Source organism: Triturus cristatus, chromosome 8 (assembly GCF_964204655.1).
Source record: "Triturus cristatus chromosome 8, aTriCri1.1, whole genome shotgun sequence".
Lineage (NCBI taxonomy): Eukaryota > Metazoa > Chordata > Amphibia > Caudata > Salamandridae > Triturus > Triturus cristatus.
The window spans coordinates 867,525,360-867,545,983 of record NC_140591.1 but is presented as its reverse complement, the minus strand read 5'-3'; the positions used below and the strand labels follow the sequence as shown (position 1 = coordinate 867,545,983).

General features: G+C 44.4%; 1 protein-coding gene across 1 annotated transcript in view; it reads right to left on the bottom strand.

Annotated features, from left to right (window-relative positions):
- IMPG2 (interphotoreceptor matrix proteoglycan 2) overlaps positions 1-20,624 on the bottom strand; it is a 771,041-nt gene that overhangs the window by 278,909 nt on the left and 471,508 nt on the right. Inside the window, exon 11 of the mRNA XM_085622398.1 lies at positions 1,001-1,059. Coding sequence (XP_085478524.1) covers positions 1,001-1,059 — 59 coding nt within the window. The remainder of the gene's footprint in view (positions 1-1,000; positions 1,060-20,624) is intronic.

Sequence of the window (20,624 nt, the reverse complement as noted above, 5' to 3'; positions counted from 1 at the left end):
CCAGCCTTTCCTTTACTCTCAACAGTTCCCTTCTGCAAACAGATGGACTACATTTTGCAAACGTGCTCTTCTTTCTCTAACTAGAGACACCCAACAAGACGAGAAGTTGTGGAAGGGCCCAATCATAACCGCACCAGTGAACACAAGTTGTAACGGTTTGTATTGCAATGTGTGTGATACCATATTATAAACTAGAGCACATAGCAACAAAGGCATGTAATGCACCAAGCATAAGGGATGGCATATATATAATGTAGGGATAAGAACATTTTTTAATCAGTGTAGATGTCATTAGAAAAATGCTGAACTGTAAAACTAAAGTGTGTATGTATCTGTAACTGTTCTTATGTAAAACACTAGGATACCCACTGTGCGGAGTACACGCTACATAAACCACAAAATAAATAAATATATTCTGACTCTTTGAAAGCAGAGGAATTGGTACTCAAACAATCACAAAAATGGATCACTTTCCTAAATGAATCATACACATTTATTACATTTGTACCATCACAGGGAAGCCACCTTAAGATTCACTTAATTCTGGGATCATCTGTGGAAGAGGGGATTGCACACTACAACCGCCATAAAGCACAACAGTTTCTGCAGGAACAAGAGTAGCCTTGAGGGCATGTGCCAACACTACGGGAAAGGAAGCCTTGAGAAAATGAGAGGTAGGGAGGGGGCGGTGTGAGAGTCCTCTGAGGGAGGTCAAGGGGAGACATGCAGACAATCTGAGACTGCGAGGCCAGGAACGGATCAACACTCACAAAGAGTAGAGACAGGGGACGGAGAGGAAATGGAATTGAATTGAAAGGGCAGTAAAGTAATAATGGTAGTCGCATGAGTTTATAATAGAACAAAAGTAAAACATAGGTTGCCAACTTTTAACAACAATCAAATACACTGTTGTACACGAAGTTTTTAATTACTAGATTGAAACAGCTTGTCTAGAAAGGAATACCCAGAAAAGGAAACCTCTGGATTGTGTAATATTTACCTAAATCTCACTACATGGATCTTTTTATATCCAGACAGTCCATCAAAAACATTCTGAACCTATAAATAAAAGAAGAAAAACACCATTATATACGCCGTATCTATGTACATTTGTATTAAACACACCATTATGTACGCCGTATCTATATACATTTGTATTTAAACAAGGACATCACATCAACAGAGGCGTCGGAATATACTGGAATACGGTGAGGCACAGAACAACTTCATCTTTTTCCAAGTAGATCTTTATAGAGTTTTTTTTACATTTTCTGTAGCTATCGTATTTCAGACATTTCTTGGCAGTTTGTCTACAAATTGCAGTCAGGGAATAAGGCAAGCCTCTGCAGCCCCTGGGCGCAGGGGGGCCCTGGCCCTTCAGGGACCCCTCAACCTTTGAGGTGGACCCCATTCAGCCCACGTCCAATGAATATCTGTGAGATATGAGGGACTCAGTTGCAGTCGCGGCTCCTCGAGGGAGTGCGGCGGGCGGTGGAGCGGGGCGGGGGAGGGACAGGTTGGGGGGTAGTAAACTCCGGGATACGGCCGACCGGAGTTAAGCACAAAAATAAATAAATGAAACGAATTACATTGCGCGTGCTGCAATGCAAATGGCGTTGCAGCGCGCTCAATGTAATTTGTTTTATTTATTTATGTACTTAACTCCGGTCGGGCATATGCCGGAGTTTACTACCCCCACCCTGCCTCTCTCCAGCCCTGCCCCACCCCGCCCCGCAGCACTCCCTCGAGGAGCGCGACTGCTCAGTTGCCCATCCTCACATTTTGCAGGGGATTTCCGTTATTTCTCGTTACGCCACTGATTACAGTATCCTCTTGTAGAGACTGGGCCACATAATATACCCATCTTTTCTGCTTACCATAGCCGAATTACTGGGACTGGGACTAAATGAGTACTGCAAAAACCCCAGCAATGGTGAGAAGTTATTGCTCTGTAAATACGTACCTGCTGACTTGCTGCCACTGCCTGTTGCCAGCGGTCTTCCCCGTCCCGCGAGCCCCGGAGGGGGAGGCCAAACAACCGGGGATGCCAGGACTATCACTCCCAGCAGGCCTAGCGGCGCCTGTGCTGACAACGTCAATCAAACGCGCCAGGAGGCGCTTAAAATTGCGGCCGGGCTACAGCAGCGCGGGAGCCCCATTGTACCTGCTGACTTGCTGCCACTGCCTTTCGCCAGTAGTCTTCCCGGTACCACTAGCCCGCGAGGGGGAGGCCAAACTACCGCGGGTACCAGGACTATCACTCTCAGCAGGCCTAGCGGCTCCTGTTCCGCCAACGTCAAAGCAAACGCACCAGGAGGCGCTTAAAACCCATCGTACCTGCTGACTTGCTGCCACTCCCTGTCACCAGCGGTCTCCCTGGTCCCGCGAGCCCGCGACGGGGAGACCAAACAACCGGGGGTGCCAGGACTATTACTCCCAGCAGGCCAAGCGGCGCCTGTGCCACCAACACCAATCAAACGCGCCAGAAGGCGCTTAAAATTGCGGCCGGGATCCGCCCAGGCCAAGGGCGGGCCAGTCTGCGCCCATCAGAGACAGGAAGAAGCGGGGCGGGCCTGATCTCTTGGCTTATGGTCCTCGGTCATCTGCACGCCCCCATTGCTGGTCTGCTTCTCCCGCTCAAGTATGCACATTTTGTTTGTAATTCTATTGATCCTGGAATGGCAGCTATTCCAAAAACTCGAAGGGGGGAGGTAGCCACTCCAAAAACTTTGACTAACTCTACACTTGACTGTTTTGTTCTTTGGGCCGCGAAGGCTATTGACATGGAGATCCAAGTTGCGGAGCAACGGTTATCTGTGGGATGGGGTGAGCCACCTGTAGTGACTGTTGCACAGGCAGCCCAAATAATGATACTAGCCAAAACAACCATCCATGCACTAGAGGTTTAGCAGTTCCTTCACCTGTCCTGTTGCACTGTTCAACACCCCCAGCTTCACCAGCACACGATATTGTAGGCAAAAGGAAAAGAAAGGTTAAACACTTGGAGCTTACACGGTGCACACGGACCAGATCTAGGAAAAAACCTCTGGCCCCAAGCTCAGTAGCCGATGCTGAACTACTACAAAGTTCACCTACCTTGACTGGTCCCAATTTAACCTCGCTGTCCCACCCTGAGGACAAATCCACGCAAATCACCGTGGCACTCGCTTCCCTAATTGAAGAAACAATTGCTAAGAACTTTTTGTCTATTCTAACAAGACTTGACAAATTAGAAACAACCACGGAACTAATGCATTCTTTGCTTATTGATATGACATCAGGGGATGGGGTCAAAAGGAAAGTGCTGGGTCCTGACCATGGGGAGGGTATCAACTCTGAAGAGGGGTCCCCAGTTACGTGTGATGATCTATCATCCTTTCCTGCTGATAATGTTCAACCAATAAACGCTATTAATGAAGTGTCACGAAAGCATCAAGGTCCAGGTACCAGACTTCAGGACAAAGTTCGCTCATCCACTAGTAAGACTAGGCCAAGCCCCGTACCAGCATTCACCAATGGGAATGGGGTAGGACCAAATCAACAAACGACCCCAACATTGCAGCGCACAAATGATTTAGTTAATCGTGATGATAAGGTGACCCTCCACCTTCCACCTGAGTGTTCCCCTTATGTGGCAATTCTCGTCAATGTTACCCCGCTGCAAGAAAATCAAAAAGAATTGCAGACCCAGTTGAAGAACAAAGTATGCCACTGGCTACTACAGAACAGAAGCTTCACAAACACAAGCTTTCATGATATATTGTTCCTAAGGCGGGTAAGCTGGGTTGGTACTCTACGCAAATCCTCTACTGGTAACTGCATCGTGATCAACTGCAGATCCCCAATTTTAGCTAGCTGGCTGCTATTTAAAGGGCCACACCTAACAAACCAGAGGTTAGGACAAGGGATCGATATTTTACCGCTCAGGTTTTTCTATAGGCATATTGAATGTAGAGGGGGAACTCATTGGCTACTGGGCCACCTCGTAAGATGCCTCCTATGCATCTGAAGGTCACACCTCTGGAAACAAGAAATAGATACCAAATACTGAGTGGTTTAGATTCCCAAGACTGACTACCTGTAACTCCCTCTCCCGCATCAAGCACTCTCGAGGTACCATGCGCTTCACAGTTAGATGAAACCCCTGTGATTGATAATAACGATATTTTCTCTTGAGACCAAGTAATTACGAATTGATACCACAAACAAGAAATAGAGCCTGAGGGAGTAACTCATTTTATAGGACTCACTCAGGAGCCTATAATCGAATTCCAGGAACTTAATCTTCTATCCTGGAACATTGCAGGCATAAAATCTAAGCTAAATGACCCTGATTGGTTCAAGTTTGTGGACGATTTTCATCTATGCCTTCTACAGGAAACATGGGAGGTAGATCGTGTTCATAAGGTGGGTTTCACCACTTACAGCATTGAAGCTAAGCAGTCTAATGTTGGTCGTCCAGCCAGCAGGTGGTCTTCTAATCTGGGTCAAAAACACACTGGCCTGCAAAATCAAGGTCTTAAACCTCGGCTCTGAGGAAATACTTGGGCAAGAATTATCCTCTCTCAAAGGGAACATCCAAGTTAGGCTATTTAACATCTACAATCGCTTTAAGAGTCCCCATAAGCCATCTGGCACAATAACAACATTAACTAATTACCTTGAGACTGCCAAGGGGAATCATCGACTCATAGTTGCAGGTGATTTTAACACAACTTTTGAACCTGTAGACTATGTACACGAATTAACAGTAGATGGAGATAAAGCTAGAGGGATTGCTAAACTCCAGATACCACCTATCAAGAAATGCACTTGGTGGGGCACCAGGTCCTATCACTCACTATCACTTATAGAGTCATAGCTTGCAATGGTGTTACTGACTCCGATAGAGAGGCATGCCACATGTTTAAGAGGGGGGCAACCAGAATCAGGATTGATTACATCCTTGACGATCTCGAACTCTGGACTAACGTTAGAGATATGTCCGTATTAATTTGGGAAGATAGCGGCCACAATGCTCTGGCGCTCACGATGTCTGATACAGCCTTATGGCATGGCAATCCTTGGCTTAAGTGCGCCCCAGTTATCACTAGTAACAATAATAAAAGAGTCAAATGGCCTATGATACAGGCAGATCCAACTGCTCTCCCTGAAATATATACTGACCCTTGCTGATCTGAGAACCATGGCCACTAGTACACACGACACCATGGTTATATTCCAAAAATTGACAGCCACAATAAGACCATTCTTTTATAAACAATGTAATGGTCATCAATCCAAACAGAAAACTGCTTCTTGGTTTAATAAGGCCTGCGGTAAAGCCAAGGCTGACCTAATTGTGGTGGTAAAATTGAAACTTCCCATAGACATCAAAAATTATAGGAAGCTGTATAAACTGGCTCAAGCAAAGGCAAAAAAGGAGTGGGAGTCAGAAAATTGGTGCATGCTTGTCGAGGCATCAAAGCAAAAGAATAGCCAACTGTTCTGTCATCTTTTGTCCAAAGGGTCGCCCAATTTAAAAATAGAAACTGACTTTCATATTTAGCCCAATGTGTGGGAGGAGTACTTTGAACAGTTATACGCAGGACACGGGGTTCTATCCGATCCAGGTCTGCATTTGTGTTTCTTAAATACAGTTTTAACTGAGGAGAATGTCATTACCGTAGAGGAGACCATTTTAGCTATAAAATCATTACAGAGTGGGAAAGCCCCGGGTCTAGATATGCTTCCGGGAGACATGTACAAGGCCGAATATATAATTTGGGTACCTTTACTCCAAGTGGTATTTAATGCCATCATCTCTGGTGGCAAAGTCCCGGCAACCTAGAGAGACGCCGATATTATTCCTATTTACAAAAAGGGAGATAAAGGGTGTCCTAGTAACTACAGGCCCATCAGCCTTATAGATGTCTCCCAACATTTTTTTTGTAAAACCATTCTATCTAGGATCCAAAATTGGATCGAGGAAAACAACATCCTGCCAGATCTACAGGCGGGATGTAGGGCCTCCACAAGTACCACTGACCAAGTCTTTAGATTTCTTCTATTAATCTGGAAGGAAGTGACCATCAGAGGTGGCTACCTGTATGTTGTATTTCTGGATCTAAAAATGGCCTTCGACTCGATAGATCGCACCCAACTTTGCCTAGCCTTTAGAGAACTTGGTCTCCCACCTTATATACTCAATATCCTGATCTGTTTACATCATGATACATATGCAAAGGTTAGGTGGAACTCTGATGGCAGCCTGACAAAAGATATATCATTTCGGAAAGGTGTACGCCAAGGTTGTGTCCTTGCCCCAGCACTATTCACCCTCTACATTAATGGTTTAATAGAAGAATTGTATAATTGTGGTGGTGATCCCCCAAGATTAGCAGGCAGTACTGTGCCCTGTTTGCTTTTAGCCGATGACACCCTACTCATTGCTAGAACACCTAAAGGGATCCAGACCTTCAGAACAAATTTGATAAAGCATGTAGGGAGAGGGGGCTAGAAATAAACTGCTCCAAGACAAAATACATGACATTCAGCCCTTACAAATCCCATAAGGGTAAACTCATGTTGGGTGCGCAAACCTTGGAGAGGGTCAAGTTTTTTTACAATTTTGGTGTACGCATTAGTGATAGGCTGGTTTGGACTCCACAAATTGAGAAGAGCACCCTGACCCTCCAACATGCTGATTGTGCAATAGTTTGCCAGGGCGTCTCCATATCGCCCAGTGTCGCCCATCCTGGAACTCCATAGGGCCAAAGGTCTAGGAGCAGCCCTCTATGGGGCTCAGCTATGGGGGATGGAAAATCTAAAAGATTTAAGCTTAGCTGAAAATAAATTCATAAGGGCAATCTTGAACTTACCTGTGAGCACTCCCCTACTGCCGCTAAGACTTGATCTTGGCTTAAAACCTATTGACCACTTTGCTATTCTTAGAGTACTCCTGTTTTGGATTAGAATCTGGACTAGTAACGCACAGGTCCCTCTGAAGGAGGCTCTGCAAGAGTTGATTGTTCTGCACAAACAATCAGGTCGCATTAAGTGGTTCAACAAAATCAAGGATTGGTTTTTAAAATTAGGGCTGGGGTGCATCTGGGAGGACTCAGGGTCTATACTGATATCGATGGTTCCCCTTCTCAAAAAAAGGTTCTGGGAGTACATGGACGTACAAAGTGTAGAAGGCATTGTGAAAAAACAGCACAAGATGCACCACTCAAAATGTCCAATGTAATTCAAATTAGTCCATATCCGTGATGTTTCTTTTCAAAGCAATCTTGTTATTTGTCACATACACATTAAAACATCCAAAACAGCCAGTAGTTCATACTTCCTGTTTATATAGTGCAAGACAGCGGTAGGAGCGGGATTGGAAAAAACGGCCGTTTTTTCCAATCCCGCTCCTACCGCTATCTTGCATTTGGAACTCCCATGATCCAAGAGGGAATACCCAGGTGTTGCAAATTGGAAGTAATTTCTTGCACTATATAAACAGGAAGTATGAACTACTTGCCCTATTGCAACCTGACAGGGGAGACGTTTCTTCTTACGATAGATGCGGAATCAGGTAGGTTGATGCTTTGCTAGGCGCACTTTAACCAATTTCTTGCCTGTTTGTATGATGCCAAGGGGACTGCACGAGATCAGCTTAGCATCACAATATAAACTCTCTCTGTCACCTATATGCTAGGCTGTAGCGTTTCTACTTTTTAGGCTTTTAATGGGTCTCTTTGCCTGCTTCCCTAGGTGTATTTTAACCAAATTCTTGTGTGTCTGGTTAATGTAAAGCGGGCTGTATGGGGTTAGTTTAACATCATTAGGTCACTTTGCCAGTTATCCATACGCTGTTGTCTCTGCAGGCTTTATATATTCAGACCACTGTGTCCCTCTCAATTGTCTTTGATATAACAAGATCTTGACACTTGGCTATCACCTTACCCAACACTTGTACATTACTCACTTTTAGGCATCTCAGAGAGCGATACTGCCGCTCGTACCTTTGGATGAGATTAAAATTTGACTGATGTTGGAAGGACACGACTTGCTTGAGCTACTTAGCAGATAACCTTTTCTTTTGAATTGAAATCCAGGTACACACCCCTTTAAGTGAGTACATATACCATCTTTTCACAGTATGGTTATATGTTGTTTGTGTAGTTAATTTATGTATTTCGTTCGTTCTCACATTTGCTCGTTTTTTGGCTTTTCCCTAGTGACACTGTTTTGTGTTTCCTGTAACATTACAACCTAAATAGAAAAAATACAAATACTAATACATCAATCATTTCGGTGGGTATACATTCCTTTTTCCCTAGCTCTTGATTTTTGTTGTTTCTTTATCTCTTGCACCTGATTGTGATAGGAGAATTCTAGTGTTGTCATGATTTGATTATGAATGTTACTCGTCTGTCCGTGACTTAATCCTAAAGAATGTTATTAGTCATGCTCCATTTGTGGTGCAATCATGTCCCTAGATAGATCTTAGGTTTGCTACCAACAACTAACATTTCCTCCCATGAAGTCCTTATATGACATCTTAATTGTAACTAAGTATTCAGGCGATGATACTCTAATTATGCCAACGAAATGTTATACTTTCCATTATATATTCCCACATGTCACTTGATTGAATCAACTTATATGACAAACTTAACTGTTACTGTAATCAGCTAATGTGATGTAAATTTGCTGTTGGGATCAACGTGTAAGAAAATTATGAAATGTCGATTACTCCAATGACTTAATGTTGGTTTACACTTGTCAATGGACAGCCTATTTAATCTTGATGGAAATTGAGTCCAATTGAATTTGGTTATTTTTATATGTAGAATTTTGCTTATTGTATTGTTATAATTGTCTGTGCCTAGTCCTCATGTGTGTTATTTATACTGTATATTTTTTACAAAAATCTGTTGCAGCCCTGAAGAAGTCCCGAGGTGGACGAAACGCGTCGGCTGCTTTGGCTGTTTTGGATGTTTTAATGTGTATGTGACAAATAACAATAAAGAAGATTGCTTTGAAAAGAAACATCACGGATATGGACTAATTTGAATTACATTGGACATTTTGAGTGGTGCATCTTGTGCTGTTTTTTCACTTTCACTCCAGGGGCTGGAATAGCACTGTGTTGGCGGGTGCTAATCAAGATTGCACACTCATGGTGAATTGAAAATGTCACCAACAGATATGATGGGTTAATTTTAAATCCAGTGCTGTCCTAGAGGGATACCGCTAGCCTTGTTCTTTTATGTAGAAGGCATTGCACATGGCACTTTAACCACTAGCTTTTTAAATTTTAAAGGAGGGTACGGTTTTGAAACGTTCCTGGATGACATCAAACCCACCCAGTCAAGAGCCCTGTACATTCAATTTAGATATGGAGCGCTCCCTAAACTCAAGAAGAAGTGCCTGGGTAAATGCAGCTGGAACACCAATGTGCCCCACATGTCATACTCAATCAGAGACCCTTGATCATTTTCTATTTAGCTGTCCCTCCTACGTTGACTTTAGGAAAATCTGGATAATTCCAGTCTGTCGCTTACTATCGTTCACATGTCCCAGCGAAGCATTACGTATTTTTAGATCTGATACCACAAGGTGGCTCGTATTTGCAATATCGAGATATTTGCTCTTTGCCTGGTGGAAGAGGTCAAAAATGTCTAAAACTGATATCGAAAACATGACCGGATAATACTCATCAACAGAGCCACAGGAAATGGAACCATGTATTTTACATTTCTAGCTGCTGCTATAGTCTGTTTTTAAAAGACTTTTAATGAAATATTGTATACCAAATTTTAATTGTTGTTATGTCTATGAACTGCTTTAACTTTGTAAATGATCATATTCTTGATCGAATAAAGAACTCTCTTATATATATTTGGCCAACAGTAATTGCTTCAACTTTTCTTAAAATGTAATCTTGAGTGAATTTGCAACTTGTATATATGTAATGCTGGAACGCTGTTTTTCTTCATTTGGGGATATAAACTTTGAATCTTCTTACCTCCTTGGAGGGATCATTGTCCCAGTGACTGTGCCAATTCGCCTTTTTGTGTATTCAGCCCCAGGAGCCATCGCCGCATTCCTGCTTCAGGACCACAAAGTTCAAGGTGCACAGCGCCGCCACCTGCAGCCGCTAACGAGGGGGACGCGTGAGGTGTCAGCACGTGCATAAAGCGCTGCCTCTACCCCCGCGGCGCGGGACGCTGGAACGCTGTTTTTCTTCGTTTTGGGATATAAACTCTGAATCTTCTTACCTCCTTGGAGGGACCGTTGTCCCAGAGACTGTACCAATTCACCTTTTGTGTATTCAGCCCTAGGAGTCATCGCCGCATTCCTGCTTCAGGACCACAAAGTTCAGGGTGCACAGCGCCGCCACCTGCAGCCGCTAATGAGGGGGACGCGCGGTGTCAGCACGCGTATAAAGCGCTGCCTCACCCCCGTGGCGCGGGATGCGAATGGGCCAACGGCCGGTCCGTCTGTGCCCCTCAGAGCCCAGAGGAGGCCGGGCTGGGCCACACTATTGATATTGCAGTATCGGTGCATTATAGCAACCTTGTAAGGACCTGCTCGATTTGTTTGATCGTTGGACCTGGTCATACGAAGGTATTGCGTCATCAATCTCCTATTGACTCCATAGAATGAGTAAACTAAAGATAGGAGTGAATGGTGGGGTTGTGGGTACATTAGATGCCTTCCTTTTGAGAGCAAAATCTGCACTAATACACAAAATAGAGCTTACGGAGCGCAGGCTCTCGTTAGATCCACATCTATCACACACAGCTTTGATTCATAACATAGCGACCAGCCCCTCCTTGTGTGGCCCCCGGAGGCCGCTAATACCCAACCCAATGAAGAACATGTGAGTGACTTAACCCACGGGACTACTACTCTATCTAAACATGCGAATATCCAGCGGAAGACCATACCAAATACTAGGGGGCAGAGATTAAAAGTGTCCCAAATTAACATTACCGAGCCGCCCACAAAGAAAAGAAAGGGACGGGACCTTTCAAAAAAACAAGCTTCACCTAGGGCGACTAGACGTAAATCTAATCTAAACGAAAGAGATATTAGACAGGGGCTGATTAAAACTCCCCTAGTCAATGATAGTGTAGCTGAAAACCACTCCTGGCTACATGAGGCCGAGTTATGGGACAAAGGTCACTAGCTTACTGGACCCATTATTACAGAAGATGACTTTAATTGAGGACAGACTTACTAAGCTAGAGCAGCTTGTTGACACCACCCCTACTCAATGCCCAGTCACAACTAAAAATAGGCAGGGTGTAGGTATTGGTACTAGTGAACTATCAGGCAATGAACACCATTCCAGCATTGCTGCAAACACACCCATCGAACCCTTTGGAGTCAGCAACCTAACTCAAGTGTGCCCACTTCCTTATCGATCCTTAGTTGACGCTAACTTAACTTTGGAACCCTCTATGCCCTTACCCCAAGTAAATAGTCCTTTAATTGCAAAAGGGTCCACCATACCTAGGGCAGGGATAAGATCTGTACATACACAGCTAGGACAGATACGGAATTATGATACTGTTTCAAAACCAGATTTGAACTTAAATCTTCCCCCAGAAGTAACTCCCTATGTGATTATTTTCTCAAATGTCCCTACACTTCCTGCTGATGTACAGGAACACTGGTCCACTTTACGGAACAAGTCATTACATTTATTAAGTACCAGGATTGGCATAAATGACATTCTCTTTCAGGAATTTAAAATGGCACGGAGAGTAGCTTGGGTTGGAAATTCAACAAAGACCCTACAGGGTGACTACGTGGTTCTAACTTTCAAATCCCCCGGGCTGGTGCGACATATCATAGAAAGGGCTGGTAGCTGGCACTCTATGGTCAACGGTATAAACATCTTACCATTAGGCTTTTTTTATCCTCCCTCCAGAGACACCTGGTACAATCAGAAGTGGAGGAAACCTTTTGGTAATGGGTAACCTGGTTGGGTGATCCCACTAAGCAATCGATATGAAGTCTTAAACTCTCTGGAAGAACTTGACTGACTGTATGACATAGCAACTCACCCCTTAGCTGACAATCCAGAAGATGAGAGGTCCCGAGGGCACATGACGCAAAATAGTGACTACCACTCGGTACTATCTCACCCAGGCACATGTACTCCCACGTCACCTGGTGCCCTTACTGGTGAAGGGACAGAGAGCCCACAAAATTGACCCTCGGTAGATCCCTAGACGAAGATGAATACAACTCTCCTGATCAGATCATTAGTACTGATGATTCCCCTGTTCTTGGTATGGCAGCACTAGCTAATCCCTCTGAGGGGACTAAAGATGTATGTAAACTTGTCTCCTGGAATATTGCGGGATTACGGGCCAAGTTGACCAATCCTATCTGGTGCGATTTTATAACAAACACAGATGTACTATGTCTCCAATAAACTTGGGTCAAAGATCCTATCCATATTAATGGATTTAAAACCTTCCACACCCCAGCGGTCAAGGGTCAATGTGGGAGGGCTAAGGGAGGGCTCAGCACTTATATATCCAATAATTTAAAATCAAAGGACATTGTCCTTCCCGCTACCGCTGGTAGCAGCGGCTCTCTCGGGCGGGAACAGAGTCCCCCAGGTGGAAATCAATCCGGTACAGTGTACCGCCTGGGCCTGGCAGACACTGGCAGGACGAGCGAAGCTACCCTATCGTTATGCCCCCAAATTGCCAAACGCGGCGCATCCTGGTATATCTGCGGTGCAATAGCGATTGGCTCGGACCACGTTGCAAGCAGCCGGGGTCACGCAAATGGGGGACTTGTATAAACAAGGCCAGTTCCGTTCGCTGCCGGACTTGCAGGCGGGCCGGCCACATGGTGCTATGCTGTGCTTCACGTACGTGCGGGTTTGACAAGCCATCAGGGATGTATATCCTACTTTCCCCACTGAGCCTCAGACACTGCGAGCACTGCAGGCGGTGCTCTCGGGAGAGGATCGTAAGGGACTGATTACTAAACTACACACTGTATCCCTTCGCGAGCGGGAATCGAAGGCGCATCCCTCATATGATAGATGGAATGCAGCCCTGGGTAATGTGCTGTCCGTGGGCCATTGGCACTATTGTTGCAAACTGACTGGGCGACTTACAGCTAACTGTAACCTGTGCATCATACACTTTTTACACCAACTTTATTAAACCCCTGTGCAATTGCGGAGATTTGGATTGCGAGATGTTGTGAGTGATGGGGGCAAGCAGACGCTGATTTTTTACATCTCTCTTGGCTCTGTACAGGGATAGCTACCTTTTGGTCTAAAGTTGTGAGCGTACTAACGAACGTTGTATTGGAAAGGGTGGGGTGTATACCTGAGTTATGCTTGTTGGGTAATGTGATGTCTTTGAAACCCTGTCATAGGAGGCTGGTTGCTGTGACTACCGTAATGGCTAAGCGAGCTGTGGCGCAATGTTGGGGCGCAAAGGGATTACCCACGGTTCAAAAGTGGATCCGTGATTTGTCCTACTGTAGGGAACAGTTGGATATCTATGCGGAGGAGCTGCCTGAATTGTCCCGGCCTAAGGACTTCTGGGCTCCGCTTACATTATATCTAATGAGCCACCCTGATTTATAATCTGACATGCACTCCCCATTTCGTTACTAAGGATACCTGATGTAATTGGTCTTGGGCTATTTTAAATATTTTTACGTGTGTGCCTATCAGGAGTCAAGTTGTTTTCGATTTGATAGTCATATTGTTGAAGTGCCAGAGGGGGAGGGGTGTGGGGGTCTTTGTTTGTTCTTTACAAATACTAGTCGTTATTCAGTTGTTTCATATATTTGCTAGTGCAAAACTGGAGGAAACACAAAGTCGATAGCTAACTGTCTAATACATCCTGCTTGACGCGGCCGGCCCGAAGCGGTTGTAGGCGGCTTGCTGTGTACAATTCTCCTGCCTATACTGCTATGCATGATTTTACCTTGCGCTGCCGGCCCGCTCAGGGATGTAGGCACCACGCTGTGTTCCATACCTTTAGCCTTCAATAAAAGTTTTTGAAAGTTAGAAAAAAAAGAACATTGTCCTGAAGGTTCAGTAAGTTAACTATCAAATGCTCAAAATGTATATGGATAAGAAGAATTGCATTGTCCTGGTCAGTTTCTACAACAATATTCCGCACGCCAATGTGAATTATGTGTTGAAAAAACTTGACAGTGATATAAAAAACATGTGTGGTAACTCTTACAAAGATGTTATGGTCATTGTGGTAGGTGACTTTAATTGTGCCCTCTGTCCAAATGTTGATGGAAAAAACTGTGGCTTCATAACTGGAGCCGGGCCTAGTAATACCCATTTTCGCCATTCATTTCTGGGAGGCTCATATAACGAAGTGGTCTTTGGCAATAATTCAGTATTTGCAAACGAGATCTGTCCCATTCCTCTGCCTATGAGTCACACTTTTAGTGGAAGGGGTTTATTTACTACTATTGACTTTATTTTGATATCTAACATCTATGCACCCAGACCTCATAAGTTTTGTGTTGATGATGTCTCATTGAGCGACCATTTCCCCTTGTGCCTTTTTCTATCCTTGCCGGAAGGTAGTTTTGTCAGGCACGATAATATGGATCATGTTTTAACTAACATCAAACTCAACAGGGTAAATGGCTAGACGCTGCGATGGGACAAGATAGACCCTTTACTAATCACCAAAAAAGTGATATCCAAATGTAATTGGGGTTTTGAGACCTGCCTGAGTGATACAGCCTGCCCAGATAGCATCTTGACTTATTTTCAAACCATAACAGGTGGTGTAAAGGAGGCATTATGGGCCCAGGAATCTAGAAAAGGGAAATCACAGGGATGGTTTGATCCAAAATGTACTCGTGCCTACACAAATTTAAAAAACACACTACATAAGATCCCCCGAAACCCAGCAGAAGTGAGGCATGCAAGAAGGGTCCATAGGTCAGCCATTAAAGAAAGAAAACTGAATCTGAGGAATGAAGCATGGGAATCCTTACACACTGCCTCTCTTGTGGGAGACAGTGCGACTTTTTGGAAAATCATTAAATTACCTTTTCTGATGTCTGAATATGGCCCCATAATTGAAATCGCTATTAGCGAAGAGGAATGGATTAACCATTTCTCAAGGATCTTTAGTGACAGAGGTAGTGCTGAGAACAGACAGGAGGGTATTGACCAGACCCCTCTGATTCAGTACTCTAATCTCCAATTTTCTTTAGACTAGGTGAATCGAGCAATATCTTTGAGCAAGGGAGGAAAGGCGCCAGGGCCGGACGGGGTCCCGGTTGATCTGTTTAAGTCCAACCTGACCTTATGGGGTCCACTCGTAACCCAGGTTATTAACGCCAGAGTCAAGAATAGTGCCAACTTACAAAAAGGGGAACCGCCAGGATCCCGGATGTTATAGGCCCATCTCATTATTGGATACCATTACAAAGGTAGTGGGGCGTATAGTCTTAGAACGTTTGCATGTGTGGGCAGAGGACAATAAAGTCCTCTCTGACTTCCAATATGGCTTCCGTGAAGGGCTGGGGACCGTAGAGCAGAGTCTGAATTTGCTAATTCTGGTAGGAAAATATACAAGGGCAAAAAGGGGGAGATTGTTTTTAGCCTTTGTGGACCTCACCGCAGCTTTTGATTCAGTAATACATGTGAAGCTGTGGGAGATCCTCGAGGAAATGGGGGTGGACCCGCAAATCATCTACTTTCTACAACGTGTTTATAATGATGCACAGACACGAGTTAGATTTGGTCTGGGGGGCAATTGCACTGCCCCAATCTCCCAAAGGAAGGGGGTCAGGCAAGGATGTGTGCTGGCCCCCTTCCTTTTCAATCTTTATATTAATGGACTGGGTGATGCACTGCTTAAAGATAATAAAGATTTCCCCCAGATAATTGGGCGCCTAATACCTGCCCTTCTCTACGCGGACAATGCCGTTTTAATGTCACACACAAGTAGGTCTGCAAAGGGTCTTGGATAGTTTCTTCGGGTTTATGAGTAATCTTTGCCTGAGGGTAAATACTTCCAAGACCTTTATAATGCGGTGTGGTCGGGGCAGCCGGAGATGCAGGAACATGTATGTAGACGGCCAGAAAATAGAGCCCTCAAGGAGATTTTCTTACCTGGGAATACTTTTCGACCAGGATGATTCTTAGACCCAGGCTATATTAAGCAAGAAATTAGTTTTTTCCAGAACTACTACTGCGGTCACTAATTTTAGTAGAAAGCTAGGCAGGAGGCCCCCAGTGGAGATCCTGCAGATGTACAAAGCGAAAAGCGTTACCACAGTCTTGTATGGGGCAGGGCTCTGGGGTTTTACAGACACACATTCCATACAAGTAGTGGGAAATGCGTTTCTGAAGTTGTTATTGTCTGTTCCGAGTAGCACACCCACATACGCCTGTCATGCTGAGCTGGGTATATCCTATATCTCTGACCTAATAAAAGTGGAGCCCATTTTACTATGGCACAAGATCTGGTCAAACGTGGAGCTCTTACTAAATAGGGATATTCTAACAGATTGTTTATGACTGGAAGGGGCTTAAAAAATTCCATGGTTAAGGTACGTTTGAGAAGGACCTTGGACATCTGGAATACTTTACCGAACCAAATAGCATGTCATCTGTAATTAGAAAGAGGGACTTCTATTGTTGGACTCGTTAAGATTGTCTGGCAAGATTGTCAAGCCCAGTGTACAGCAAAATCAAATGATTTTAACTTGTTTTACCATCCAACCATACGTAACTGTTGTACCTGGAATTTACAACAGGTTCCTGTTGACACGATTTAGGTTCAGAATATTCCACAGAATTGTAAGTTTCCCAAAAATGCACGACTGGGACCGGGAACTGAAATTGCCCATGTGATAATGCTTCGGGTCAATCCACCATTCATGTACTTTTATTCTGTAAATGTCATAGCGATTTAAGAAAGACGTGGATTGTCCCAATTTAAAAAACTCTGGGATCAGAACGTGCCGCCCGGCGTTAATTGCTTTACAATATCTAGATAATGTCCATTCGGTCTGAAGAATATCAAGGTTCTTAATAAAAATTGTTAATCTAAGGAAAAGACTTAGTATATGACTAAGGACGTTTCTTCTGTCTCCACATATGTATCTTTTTTAATGATTGTATGAACTAACTGTTGTTTTAAATCTCAATTTATATCGTAATCTCTTTTAAAACCAATTTTTATTATGTAATATCAGTATGTTTTTATCCGCTTTTATGATTGTTTGAATTTTCAATCGAATAAAGCCGTGATTGATTGATTGTAACTCTTAACCACTAGTATCTGTAGTAGACGTATGTACTTACTACCATTCTTGTGTGAGTTTAGAGTTTATCTGTTTTGTATCTTTTATGTAATTCATGTGCTCAGAAGTCCTTATGTAATGTAACTGGTTCTATTGTAAGGCGCTCTGAGACCTTCGGGTAAAGTCTGCGTTATATAAAAACGCATAAATAAATATAGTAAACTGCAAACAAACATGAACCGAGTACAGCTATTTATTTTATCAGTTCCTCATGACAGATGAGTGCGGGGAACCAGATGTATCCATACAAAGCCACATTACATTGAATGCATCCTTTGCTCCCTGAAATAGCTGATCCCTATACATCCATGTTTATACATGTCAGCTACCCAATGGAGAGATGATGAGGAACAAAAGAAGCGATTTCTTTAAGGGGTCGAGTATCTGATTTAGCCTCCACCTTTCATTTTTATCACCCCTAACTTGAAACTCGTAGCTTTTCCTGACTGAAAGCAATGGCTCGCCATTGCATCTACTTCTGCATGTGTCCATCTCTTCAGGTCTCCCAACCAATCGCCAGACAGATGGGGTCTTACATGCCATGGCAATGGGTCTATTCGGGAGCACACATGCTACATCATTAAGTCGGCATACATGCTTTGTTTTCGTCGTGTGTACCACCTGGCCTAAGAGACATCTTGTCACCTCCTTTAGTATTAACCTATCCGCAAAGTAAGTCACTCGATCTCGCCCCAGAACTGGGAGTTCATAGAGACTGCCACACCACATGGTAATAATCAGCGTCTGTCTCTCCACACCTGAGACATGCAGCCAATTCTACTGAGTACATGTCCAATCCGTTTCTGAGTGAATGTGTGCAAAATTGTTGCATATTTATATAGCGCAAACTCAACCCGGAGGTATTGAAGTGCTTTACATGAGCACCGTATTTACAGTACAGATCCAGGCACGGGGAGATTAAGTGATTTGCCCAGAATCACAGGATGAGACCCCGAGGCTCGAACCCTGGTTTCCAGCACCAAAGTCGGCAGTCTAGCCGACGGACCACATCCTCTCCCGTGGCCGTAATCACACAGCGATGTGAGTGTTTACTTATGCACATAGGGATCACACTTTATTTGAAATGAAACAGTTGTTTTGAGTGTTTTTGCTCGTTTTGGTGTACGAAGCTACTTCTCAGAGGCGATGGCATAAGAACTTTGTTAACTGCCAGTCTAACACATTTAAATAATGAGTTTCATTGAAAACAATCTGATATACAAGTCTTTCGTTTGCTGTGCCTTTTCAAATAGTTCGATCGCACTATCCTGCATCACAAATTAGAGTTCAGAAACTTCTATTCAAGGATGCTTCTGCTAAGAAAGAAAGAAGGAAGGACCCGGACAATGGTGGCTTGGGGGTGGCATTTGAAGAATGTCCACCCCCGGCAAGCTTCGGGCTTGTGGTATCGCCCAGGGCCGAGCACGTGCAGGCAGGGTGCCTGCTTTAGAACGTTGGCGTTCAAACACAGAGTTCTAATTATTGGCAGTTGGGAGTCCAGGAGCAGGGCAGGAGAAGCTCTTGCTTTTTTGCCTCTTGTGTGATTTATTGGGGCTCTGGCAGGCTGCTAATTAGTCTTTTATGATGGCTGAAGCTGCGGAGAGAGTCAGGGAAGCCCTTAGAACATTGTGCCAGGCAGGGAGGGAGGATTTATTGGCCCCTGGTGTCCTGAATCAGGCTTTGACTGGGTTAACCCTTAAGAAGAGGGCTTCCTCTGAGGGTGTGTCTGCTGCAGTTATTGTCTGCACATAATCGGACAGCTCCCCTGAAGTTTTTTCTGGGGAAAATTTAAAGTCTTTCAAGAAATTATCTAGGGAGGCTCCCCTTCTTACCTCTTTTCAGCAGTCAGCTCCTACTGTTGTGGTAAAAAGCATGTGGAGGGCTCGCACACGCTCAGTGAGGGGTAGAGGGGCAAGGAAACCTGCCTTTCTTATAGGGATATCCAAGATCTCTGAAGTTGTGGAAACTGTTAGTAATGAGGCATTGGCGCCATCTAGCGGCGAAGCACAGTTTCACGATTCTGGCAATGGTGAACACATGTTTTCTGGTAAATCGCCTATAAAACGCGATATTCCTATTTTTAATAAGAAAATGTTATATTCAGCGGTTGGTAATTCTGTTTCTGGTGACTGGTTTCTTACTCCTGTTAGGTCTTCAGATACCATTAATTTGTCAGCGGAGTTTTCAAGTTTGCCAATTGTTCCCATTGTAAGGGCTGAAGAGAATATGGCTTCTGGAGTATCTTCGGATTTGACTTCTTTGGATTTTCCGGTCAGGGAATTAAATAAGGATTTTTTGTCTGTTTCTGTTGTTGGCGGAGCAGACGTTAGCCGTTTTAGGTCAGCGAGTGAGCCTCCTGCCGCAGGGGGATGGGTTTGGGTGGGATGGGAAATAAAGGCAGTCCTGCGGTGCCTGAACATCACCGGTCTGCGAGTAATAGCGACTCGCAGGCCAACTCTGCGTCCAGATTGCAGAAGAGCATCAGGTGTGGCGAGTTTCCAGCGGCTTGCTCACCTTTTCACGCGGTGCCTGAAAATTTTCAAGGACCCCCTCAGTCTGCAAGTACTAGCGGCTTGCAGGCTGACATTCCTACAAGCCTGCGCAAGGGCAGCGGGTGCAGCAAACAACCATTGAGCAAGTTTCATGCGTCTTGCTCGCCTTTTTCCACGCAAGAAACAGCTGTTAAAGAGATTTTTCTAAATTCCTTACCTGATTATCGGCTTCCACAGTTTAAAAAAGCAGTGAATTGGAGGGTTTTCGATGGTGGTGTTGGGGATGGGGCTAGGCCTTCAGGTAGTGGCGTCGAGCAGAATTATTATAACAATGGGGATAACGACTTATCTGACCTGGAGGAGAGTGAAATCCCCCATCAAGAGAACCTTTCTAATGACTGTTTTCCTTCCAAACAGGAGGGGCTTGTTAATCAGTTTTCTCGAGCTGATCTTTTACAGACACAAGAGTCCGAGAGGAACTGGAAGCGGCTAGTGCGTTTTTCCAAGGCCTCGGAAGGAATCCAGACGAGGAAGCGCGCAGCTTTGGACAAGCCCCTTCAAACAGGTGGGCAAGTTGGCGATGCTTGTTCTTTATTTAATGTTAAAAAAACGTAGGGAAGTAGCAGTTCCGGAGTCAGTCACAGGTGTTAAGGTCTGTTGTCATTGTAAATTTGCGAGTTCACAGGGACAGGTATCCCCTAAAACAGATGCGGTTGCAGCTAAGGTACCTGTTCCAGTTTCGCAAGAGGAAAAGAATACCAAAGATAAAGGTACAGGTTTAAAGAGGTTGCCTTATATGGGGTTGTCCATGCCCCTGGG